At 37.3% G+C, this 11,704-nt stretch overlaps 1 protein-coding gene across 10 annotated transcripts in view; it reads left to right on the forward strand.

Moving 5' to 3' along the window:
• Positions 1-11,704, forward strand: part of KTN1 (kinectin 1) — a 109,591-nt gene that overhangs the window by 37,882 nt on the left and 60,005 nt on the right. For all 10 annotated transcript variants that reach the window (XM_032251143.1, XM_032251148.1, XM_032251149.1 and 7 more), the window contains 3 exons: positions 2,209-2,346; positions 3,731-3,901; positions 4,936-5,066. In XM_032251143.1, coding sequence (XP_032107034.1) covers positions 2,209-2,346; positions 3,731-3,901; positions 4,936-5,066 — 440 coding nt within the window. The remainder of the gene's footprint in view (positions 1-2,208; positions 2,347-3,730; positions 3,902-4,935; positions 5,067-11,704) is intronic.

The following is an 11,704-nucleotide window of genomic DNA, read 5'->3' on the forward strand; positions in this document are numbered from 1 at the left end:
AGACTTCTTAGGCTAGCCATAGTTGAAGATTTTTAAGCAGTTTAGTTACACGGTCAGATTTCTGTTTTAGAAAGATGTTTTTGGCAGAGCTTACAAGAACAGATTTCATGGAGCGGTATTTGATGGCAGCAGACTAGTTAAGAGGTTATTGTAGTTTTCTAAAATTAAAATGTAGGCCTGAACTTGGTAGTGACAGAAGAAATACCTTCGAGAAGTATACAAAGTAAGAATGACATGAAAAACCTTACTATATAGAAGTGTGACAGATAAAGGAGAAGATAGACTTAAAGCTGATCTCCCAAGTTCAGAGTTAGGCTGGGGTTGGCAAACTGCAACCTGTGAGCCACATGTAGCCCACTTCCTTTTTTTCATGTCTATGAACCAAGAATAGTTTTTACATTTTAAATGGTTGGGAAGTAAAAGAAGAATAATATTTTGAGAAGTGTAAAAATGTAAAGAAAGTCAGATCTCAGTATTCATTATGTATGCAGCTACTTTAATTCACTCATTCATAATACGTTTATGACTGGCTTTCATGCTTCAGTGGCAGACTTGATAGTTGTACCAGAGTCCATATGGCCTACAAGGCCTAAAGTTTTTACTGCCTGGCCCTTTGCAGAAAAAGTTTGCCAGCTTGTGCTTGGCAGATGGTTGGTAGCACTAAGATAGGTAAAACTGGAGAGAGACTAGATGTGTATGGAGAATGAGAACACTTTTAGTTTGTGTTTCCGGTGCCTATGGGGCCATCTACATAGATAGCAACTCAGGATGCGGTAGGTTTTGTAAGTGTAGAAAAGTAGATTCAGAAGCCTAAGTATGAAGGTAATAGAAGTCATGGGTGTAGATAGCCCATCTAAGGGAAGTATTTAAATTGAAGCCCTAACCCTGAGAACTAGCAGTATTCAGTAGAGGCAGTTCCCAAAGGATACTGCAAAGGAATATTTCAAGTGTAAAAAGACAATTATTTATTTTTATTGTGGCAAATCACATATAGCATGAAATTTACCATTTTAACAACTTTTAAGTGTATAGTTGTGGGGTGGTAAGTACATTCACATTCTTGTATAATCATCACCACTAGCCATGCCCAGAACGCTCATGTTCTCCAAATGAAACTCTGTACAAATTATATATTAATTCCCCATTCCACCCGCCTCCCGGATCCCCCCCATCCCACCCCCACCCCCAGGCCCCGACAACTACCGTTCTACTTTCTGTCTTTATGAATTTGACTACTCTGGGAACATCACGTAAGTGAAGTTATACAATATTTGTCTTTTTGTCATTGCCATATTTCACGTAGCATAATGGAGAGGAGAGTTTTAAGAAAGGGTTAGAGACCAAAAGTATAAAATGCCAAAGAGTAATCAAATAAGGATTAATGGCTGTTTGTAGAATATGGCATTTGGGATAGTGGGGGGGGTCTGAGTTAATCTTTTCATGGAATGAAAGAGATAAAAATCAGGTTGCAGTTAGTTGAGGAATGATTGGTAGAAAAGGAACTAAGAGTATTTTGTCAATATGTAAGGAAATGGATGTGGGATGCTGGGAATTATGGTGATGGGGAAGGGTTTTCTCTTCCTCCCTTCCTTACCTTCCTCCTTTTTCTTCCTTCCCTTCCCTTTGTTTTTCTTTTTTTTTTGAGACAGGGTCTTGCTTTGTTGCTCAGGCTCCAATGAATGGTGTGATCTTGGCTCACTGCAGTTTCGACCTGCTGGGCTCAAGCTATCCTCCCACCTCAGCCCCAGAGTAGTTGGAACTACAGGTGTGTGCCACTACACCTGGCTAAACTTTATTTATTTTTGTAGAGATGGAGTTTCACCATGTTGCCCAGGCTGGTCTGGAACTCCTGGGTTCAAGTGATCCATCCGCCCGCCTCAGCCTCCCAAAATGCTGGAATTATAGGTGTGAGGAACTGCACTCTGCTGTTTTTTTTTTTTTTTTTTTTTTTAAGATGATAGAGACTTGTTCATGCCTATAGGCTGAGTAGGGTTGAAAATAGCTGAGGAATGGGAAAGGGAAAAGCAAGTACATTGAAGAACTGGTGTATTGGAATAAGAAAACTAGAATAAGTTATTGGTTGGAGAGTTCTATGTCAGACTTTAAATTTTTAGTGGTAAAGCATTCTGGGAATTACTCAGTGATTGCATCTTTTCTGTTATATTTGTTGTTTGCCACAATTACTTTTTTCATGTGTGTTTAATAAAGATGACCAGGATAAAAAGGTGGATACTCTCATGGTACCATCAAAAAGGCAAGAAGCATTACCCCTACACCAAGAGACTAAACAAGAAAGTGGATCGGGGAAGAAAAAAGCTTCATCAAAGAAACAAAAGACAGAAAATGGTGAGATGTTTAGATATGTATTATTATAATGCTAATTCTAGAGAAGTACACCAGCACAAAGACCCCGGAAATCTCGCATGCTCTTTAGCTCTCAGTTTAATGTGTGCTAATGACGACTGTAATACTAATGCAGGTCTAAAATTATCTTTAGCCTAATGACTTTGTAGTGCTTTGACAGATGAGCAGAGTGTATGTTTGAGATGAAAAAGTTTATCTGCCCTTTAAAAAGGGCAAAGCATTTATAAATATCCTTAACTCAGTTTTGAAAAAAATAAATAGCATACAGACCATAGAAGAAAAACATTGTCGAAATATTTGTACTTTTTAATATCACTTAAAGATTATGCTTAAGAATATTAGCTAGATTGGGCATTACCTTACATTTCTAATTCCTAAACAAACGTGCATGTGTATATGGTAAGCATCAAATTATAAAGGATGGAACAATCTTATTCGTTCAGGGTTTTCCAGGGAAAGCTTGGTTGTGAAATTTGTGAAGACTAAACAACAGTGATTTCCAAATAATACTGGGCTTTGTTATCAACTAGTGTTAGAAAATAGTAAACTTGGAAAGGGAAAAGATGAAATTCTATTATTTGCATTAAAATTATGACATATCAATTAGGTATGAGAGAAATATTACCTAAATATATATGTTAAAATTAAATGTTAAACAGTTTTAAATAAAAGAAAACTATATAAGCTGAAAAGCTCTTTTTAAAAGGTAGGAATGAAAAAAAAGAGATTTTCATCTGGGTGTGGAAGAAGTTTGTACCTCTAACCAGCAGACATTAGGCTTAATGTTCGGACTCTTCAAATTCTTCCCATTTAAATTAGAAACAAAATGAAGAGGCTTCTTCCACTTTTAATGTTATTTTGGAAGTTTTGGCAAGTGCAGATACGCCATGGAAATTAGAGGCATAACTATTCAGAAATGAGAAGCTGTCTGCAAGGAACAGTGATTTTTGCACTTAGCAAGTACAAAGAACTTGATTAAAAATTATCAACTACATCAAGTCAGTAAAGTACCAACATAAAGACTAATAGTTTTCCTTGAGCACTAATTAAGTGGAAATAATTCTTACATTAAAACAAAAATTAAGACCTAAGGATGTGTAAGAAGTTTGTAGATACCATTAGAGAAGATATGCTATACACTTCTAGATAACTTAAGTGATTTACTATAAAATAAGACTTAAACTGGTACTGCTTCATTAGAATGATCGTTTTGACTTGTTAAGTGATGAAATAGAAATTTAAAACCAAATTGAGCTACTATTAGAGGTTTTCAAAATAACTGCATTTATCATTAAAGTATGCTTGCGTGTCATTTACTCTGTTTTTAAAAAATTCTAATTATGATTTTCTTGAACTTAAATTGTAGTCTTCGTAGATGAACCCCTTATTCATGCAACTGCTTATGTTCCTTTGATGAATAATGCTGACTCAAGTCCTGTGGTGGATAAGAGAGAGGTTATTGATTTGCTTAAACCTGACCAAGTAGAAGGGATCCAGAAATCTGGGACTAAAAAACTGAAGACTGAAACTGACAAAGGTAATATATGGGATTTATAATCCGTGTTGTACTATAAAAACACATTTGTGAGTTCTGATTGAGTCATAGATTTCATTTTCTCATAGAAACAGTGCATTGCAAAAGGTTAATCAAATCCCTGTAGTAGAAGACTTATTGGTAGTCTTTTAGTCCAACCTCCTCAGTTTTGTAGATCTAGAACTTGAATTTGACTTGTTAAAGGTCCCACAGCTATTTTGCTATCTGATGATTATTTTCCAGCTACTACTGTCTCCTGTGAGGTTTCTTGGCTAATTCATAACTTTTTAAATTTAATAGACTCTTTTTTTTTTGGGGGGGTAATTTTAGGTTCACTGCAAAGTTCACTGGAAAGTACAGAGTTCCCACATGTCCCGTTTCCACATGTGTACACATCTACCTTTTAAAACTTACAGTTTAGCTGAAGTATTAAAAGCCCTAGGCTCCTTTGAGTCTGGTGGGTGGCAGTTCCTTTAAGAAGAGGATGTTAGTGCCTGATACGAGAACCTTGGGAAAAATAAGGATGGGTGGGTCAGGAGGTGCTTGATGCAGGGATTTTTAAAGTGTCAGGATGGTTTGTATATATTTGATCTTCATAGAATCAGATTTCCTTTTTATAATTATCTTAGAACTTATTTTCTTATATGTAGAATTTGGCTTATGTATGTCTCAGGATTGTTTTTCACAGTTGTCAGTGTGCAAGGATTATTAAAGTTGAATGAGAACATTGTGAATATATCTAGTGCAAGTACTAGCATGTACTAGACACCGAAGTGATTTATTTTTTAAGTCAGGACATACTGGCATTTTAGTGTTTTGCAGTTTGAGCAAACTTTTAGTTAATGTAATTATTCTGTGTTATAGATGGTAAACCCGTTTTTTCCCTCTTCGCTGTAGTATTTATTTTATTTGACTTGAAGTGTGTACGGTATCAGTTTTCTTTTGGTTATTGGCTTTCTGGGCTGTGAATTCTTCAGGCTTACCTTTGCTACAGTTGTCTTTTAAATGCTAATTCTTTTTGTTTTTTTCTAATTAAGAAAATGCTGAAGTGAAATTTAAAGATTTTCTTCTGTCCTTGAAGACTATGATGTTTTCTGAAGATGAGGCTCTTTGTGTTGTAGACCTGCTAAAGGAAAAGTCTGGTGTGATACAAGATGCTTTAAAGAAGGTAAGCATGTGTTTTGATTATGGGCATATTTGTGAGCAGTCATAAGAAGTTCATCAAACAAGACTTTTGCCAGAGCAATTAATATCTTCTTCCATCCTTAACATCTCAGAACATAGAGTTTGGAATGCCTTCAGAAGTTACTTCATATATTGTATTAGTCCATTTTCATGCTGCTGATAAAGACATACCCAAGACTGGGTAATTTATAAAGAAAAAGACTTTAATGGGCTCACAGTTCTACATGGCTGGGGAGGCCTCACAGTCATGGCAGCCGGTTGAAAGCACGTCTTACATGGCGGCAAGGAGGAGAGAATGAGAACCAAGCAAAAGGGGTTTCCCCTTATAAAACCATCAGATCTTGTAAGGTTTATTTACTACCATGAGAACAGTATGGGGGAAATCACCCCCATGATTCAGTTAGCTCCCACTGGGCCCCTCCCATAACACGTGGGAATTATGGGAGCTACAGTTAAAGATGAGATTTGGGTGGGGACACAGCCAAACCATAACATTCCACTCTGCCCCTCCCAAATCTCATGTCCTCACATTTCAAAACCAAACATGCCCACCCACTGGTCTCCCAAAGTCTTAACTCATTTCAGCATTAATTCAGAAGTCCATAGTCCAAAGACAAGGCAAGTCGCTTCTGCCTATGAGCCTGTAAAATCAGAAGCTGATTAGTTACTTCCTAGATACAATAGGGGTACAGGTGTTGGGTAAATACAGCCATTTCAAATGGGAAAAGTTGGTCAAAATAAAAGGGCTACAGGCCCCATGCAAATCCAAAATCCAGTGCGGCAGTCAAATCTTGAAGCTCTAAAATGAATGATCTCCTTTGATTCCGTGTCTCACATCCAGGTCACACTGAAGCAAGAGGTAGGTTCTCATCATCTTGGGTAGCTCCACCCCTGTGGCTTTGCAGGGTACAACCTCCCTTCTGGCTGCTTTCATGGGAGGGTCTGTGGCATTGAGGGCCTGTGGCTTTTCCAGGTACATGGTGCAACCTGTCTGTGGATCTACCATTCTGGTATCTGGAGGATGATGACCCTCTACTCACAGTTCCACTAGTCAGTGCTCCAGTGGGGACTCTGTGTGGAGGTTTCAACCCCACTTTTCCCATCTGCACTGCCTTAGCAGATGTTCTCCATGAGAGCCCCACCCTGACAGCAAACTTCTGCCTGGATATCCAGTTGTTTCCATACATCCTCTGAAATCAAGGCAGAGGTTCCCCAAACCTCAATTCTTGACAACTGTGTGCCCTCAGGCTCAACACTATGTGGAAGCTGCTAAGGTTTGGGGCTTGCACCCTCTGAAGCTATGGCCCACGCTGTACCTTGGCCCCTTTTATCTATGCCTAGAGTGGCTGGGATGCAGGGCATCAAGTTTTAGGCTACATACAGCAGTGGGGGCCCTGGGCCCTGCCCAGGAAACTCTTTTTTCCCTTGTAAGTCTCTAGCTCATGATGGGAGGGTCTGCTGCAAAGGTTTCTGACATGGAGACGTTTTCACCATTGTTTTGGTGATTAAAATTTGGTTCCTCATTACTTATTCAAATTTCTGCAGCTGGCTTAAATTTCTCCTTAGAAAGTGGGTTTTTATTTTCTATTGCATCATCAGGCTGAAGATTTTCCAAACTTTTATGCTCTGTTTCCCTCTTAAAACTGAATACTTTTAATAGCACTCAAGTCATCTCTTGAATGCTTTGCTTCTTAGGAATTTCTTCCTCCACAGACACTAAATCATCTCTCTCAGATCTCTAGGACAAGGGCATAATGGTGCCAGTCTCTTTGCTAAAACATAGCAAGAGTCACCTTTACTCCAGTTCCCAACATGTTGCTCATCTTCATCTGTGATGACCTCAGCCTGGATTTTATTGCCTGTATCATTATCAGCATTTTGGTCAAAGCCATTTGTTCCAAACTTTCCCACATCTTCCTGTCTTCTTTTGAGCCCTCTAAACTGTTCCAAACTCTGCCTGTTGCCCAGTTCCAAAGTCGCTTCTACATTTTTGGGTATCCAGCAGCGCCTCACTCCTGGTGCCAGTTTACTATATTAGTCTGTTTTCACGCTGCTGATAAAGACATAACCAAGACTGAGTAATTTATAAAGAAAAAGAAGTTTAATGGACCCAGTTTCACGTGGCTGGCCTCACAATCATGGCAGAAGGTGAAAGGCACGACTTACATGGTGGCAGGGAACAGGAAATGAGAACCAAATGAAAGGGATTTCCCCTTTAAAACCATTACATCTTGTGAGACTTATTGGGGGAAAACACCCCCATGATTCAGTTATCTCCCACCAAGTCTCTTCCACAACACGTGGAAATTATGGGAGCTACAATTCAAGATGAGATTTGGGTGGGGACACAGCCAAACCATATCAGTTCACTTATTTAAAATATCATCTGTTGTCATCTCATTCTTTGACAGAAGCCAATTGCTTAAAATAAGTAAGATGATTTATATTATTCTTAAAGTCATTTGGCCCTTGGCTAAACTGTACTGTGCTTTGCTCTGACTAGAAGTGCTAAAGGCACTCAGATGATTTCTGGATAGCATATATGAACTGTACAGCTCATGAAGATCCCACTGTTCAAAGAACCTTGGGACTGTTGTTGTTGTTTGTGTGTGTGTGTGTGTGTGTGTGTGTGTGTGTGTGTTGTGTTCCTTGGGACTATTGTTGTGTGTGTGTGTTGTGTTGTGTTTATAATAGTACTCTTCTAAAGGAAATTATTTGGATGGCATAATCACTGCTATGGCTGATATTTAAAAAAATTGTAAAACAAAGACCCCAGGCAGTTAACATCTATATTCTTATGGGTCATATTTACTATAATATGTACTATGTCATACTGGGAAAGGTGACAAGATTTCAAGGGTTACCTATGTAAAATAAAGTGACATGGTGTCTGCTGTTCAATATTAGATAGTTCATTTAACTGTTTTTATTCTAAAAACACAAACATGCACACATCTTTCCCCATAACCTTTCACATACTTTCAAACCTTCAGTGGTTTAATTTTTTCTTAAAGACTAGTCTAGATGATTATCTCTCACCTGATTACCTGGAATAGTCTCCAAATTGATGTTTTTTTCTTTTCCCCTTAGTTCTCTAATCGGGTTTTTTCCACGTAACTGTAAAGTGACCAGTAAGAGATAAATTAAGTTGTATTACTGCTTTAAAAAACCCTTTGGCTTTTTTTCTCTTTTGCAGTTAAATCATAAATCCAGATTCCTTAACAGGTCTATGTCCTGCCTGCAGCCTCATCTAATGGCACTTTTTCTTATTCCCTCACTAAATTTCACTCATATGGAGCTTTCTCTGGTGGTTCTCCCATACTAGACTTTTTTCTTCTGTCTGTCCTGTCTCCCTTTTCCTCCCAAACCCTCCCCTCCAATTTGTTCTTATGCCTAATTCTCCTTTAAGTCTCCACTTAAATGTCCTTTTCTTAAGCCTAACCTGAATTCACAGTCTAAATTATTTGCCCTGCTATTCCTTCTTAAAACTGTCTGGACGTTTGCCATAGCATTTATCATAGTATTGTAAGTCTGTCATACTTCTGTTGACAGTGTGTTTTATACAAATCTGTGGCAATTTTACAATGTAGTATGCTTGTTAGACAGTCTACATGTGATGCCAGCAATGGCCCAGAGTAAAAAGGTAACCTGAGTAAATATGACAAATGTGACTTTAGCGTTAATGCTTTTTAAGATTAAATGTAATTGCTTTAAGTGTCTCTCTTCTAATTAAAGATGGGGGGAAGAGTAATCATTTTATTGTCTGAGACTGCTTTGAACTCTAGAGTCTGGGTAATAAATCAGACTACCCTTTATCTATTTTAGGCAGGCCTTGGGAGAAGATGGGAACTGTTAAAGATAGCATAGAGGAAGTGTTTTGAAACTCCACCTTTTTCCCCTTTTCTGAGCCTTTTGGTTTTAGATTAAAATCTTCTTGTTCTTGGTTTGTCATGGGGCGATTCTGTTCTCTACTAAAGGAACTCTGCCTTTGTAGATGTCCTGTATCTGAGTAAGATTAGGTAAGTTTAATTTCTCTCTTTTCCTGCCTTAGAAACTGAACTGGTCAAACCTTTTCACAGATTGTTCAAAGTCCCGGATGTAATTGAATCCTTGTGCCGAATAAAGACCACCTTAGAGCAAGGGGGAAGATAAATACAGTATACTGGCATAGGATAGAGGAGTTAAGGGATTTGCTGACCAGTTGGATGTAGTGGCTGGGAAGAGTCAGTCCATGGTGACTACTTATTTTCTCTTTTGAGTAACTGGACAGATTGTGGTGACAGTGGTGTTTGTGAACACTTGGTAGAGAGATTAAAGGATTGGGAAATTACAGAAAGCTGTTTTAGACATCCCTTGTGCCATTTAAATGGATATAGTCATTTTAAAATTAAATACATATTTCTCTGGAGTAGAAGAAAGGCTGTAATGGGAGTGATTGAGGAAGATAATCCACTACATCAGTACATATAGTGGATGTGTATTAGATGAGGGAGGATGTGGGAGGTGATAGAAGGAAGGCTCAAGAATGAACCCCAGGAAACACCAACAATTAAAGAGCAAGGAAAATCACCACGGAAGATACTAAAGAGGAGCAAAGTGGGAGGAACACCAGGAGATAGTGGAGTCACAGAAACTTTGAGTATGGTGAGTAGGGAGGTTGGGAGAATGATCAACAGTAACATGTTTTAGACGTGTCAAGGAAGATTAAGATTGTAAAACTGGGTTTGATAGCCTTAATGAAAGCAGTTTAATTGCAGCATGAGACTGTAAATAAGTACCAAATGAAAGAGAAAAGTGACAGGGAGTGTCCACTATGAATAAGCTGAGGTGGGAAGGGGAAAATAGAGCAAAAGCTAGAAGAGTTGGGGCAGAGATGTTATTTTGTGTGAGTGTACATATGCCCTTGTGTAAGAGATACGAGGCAGTTGGGAATGTGGTTAAGATCCTGAGCTCTGGAGTCAGACTTCCAGGATTCAAATCTGGATTCTGCCACTTGGAGCTTTGTGGCCTTAGATAAGTTACTTAGCCTCAGTGCCTCAGTTTTCCCATGTCTAAAATGAGAATAATTGAGTTTTGAGAATTAAATAATAATGCATGTTAGGTGCTTAGAGTCCCTAGCATATAGTAACTGCTGAAAAATATAAACTATTAATGTTAATTATTAGTAAGAAAATATTTAATTATTTTTTGTCATTGACCTTTAAATGGACTTGCCTTCGGTTATATTTTAAACTTTAAGTTATTAACAATTTGGGCCCCATGCTATGTAGCAGGAGGAACTGCTATTATACCATTTAAATTTTTTTCCTAGCTTCTTTCTTCCACCCCTCTCAACTTTTGTTAATCATAGCTTTTCTGTTTGTCAGATACTTGTAATAGTTAACATCTCTTCTGTGACTATAACTTTCATGTTTTAGTTACAATTTTATATTTAATAGTGGGTCAAAATATCAAGTTAGTACTTTTGTCATAGCTTCTTAATTCATCTTTTGGTTAGCTGAAGTTGTTTTTCCTGGGATTTTGACGAGAAATTTTCCAAAATTTGGCAAGTTAACCTGCTCTTTGTTGTATTTATACTCAAATTACAGTTTGGTGGGGTATAACGTTCCAGAATTTCATTTTCTTCCTTGAATAATTTTATGTATTTGTTGTTTTACTGTTCTCTTTATTTATATTGCTGGGTAGAGGTCTGAGGCCAGCCTTCATTTTGTACCCTTTTCATGTATTTTTGTTAAACTGCACTCTCACAATTAAAACATTCTTTGAATAATCAATCACGTTTATTATTTAGTAGATTTTTTTCAGTGTCTGACCTACTCTACGCATATCAGGGGTTTTAGTTTCTTTGGCATTTAGTAATTGTACTATAATATGGCTTGACATCGACTGCTCTATTAAATTTCCCTTGGATACAGTATGCCTTTTCAGTCATTAGATTCAGGTCAGCTTTTTTTTTTACTGGGCATTATATATAATGTCCTTGAAATAAGTAAAATAATGGACATCAATTAAATACATGTAGGCTCTCCTCTGCCTATCTTCCTTATTTTTCATACTTTTAATTTAAAAAAAAAAAAAAAAAAAAAACTAACACATAACCAAAACTATTTGTACTTTTTATTTACTTTCTCCACCATAGAATCTGTGGCTCTTACTGTATTTACAGCAGCATGTGCTTTTCTGTTTGCTGCTTCTAACTAGATTATATTTCTGTTATGGTGTTACTTTTACTTCCACTTTAGTTTTGCCAGCTCACGTTTGATCTCATTTTGTGTTATCTTTTCTCTGAGGTCTTTTATTTTCCAGAGATGATTCCTTTATTATATTTTTAACCACAATTTTTATCTGCTCTTTGACAACCTTTTTTTCATGAATTTTTTTCACTTGTTATTTGTGTTTTTCTTCTTCTTTTTTTTTTTTTTTGGTATCTTACATAGATTCTGTTTTATTTATTTTTTTTACTAGTACTCTTCTTCCAATGAGGGGTGTTTTTCTTGGATCATCTTTATGCTAGAGCTTGATATTGTTGGAGGGTCAAGCCTGACTGGTGTTTCCCTTGGGGACTGTGTATGTGTAATGAGTTTTTTTTTTTTTTTTTTTTTTTTTTTTTTTTTTTTTTTT

The sequence above is a fragment of the Sapajus apella genome, unplaced genomic scaffold (genome assembly GCF_009761245.1).
Source record: "Sapajus apella isolate SASKATOON/1434 unplaced genomic scaffold, GSC_monkey_1.0 scaffold74, whole genome shotgun sequence".
Taxonomy (NCBI): Eukaryota; Metazoa; Chordata; class Mammalia; order Primates; family Cebidae; genus Sapajus; species Sapajus apella.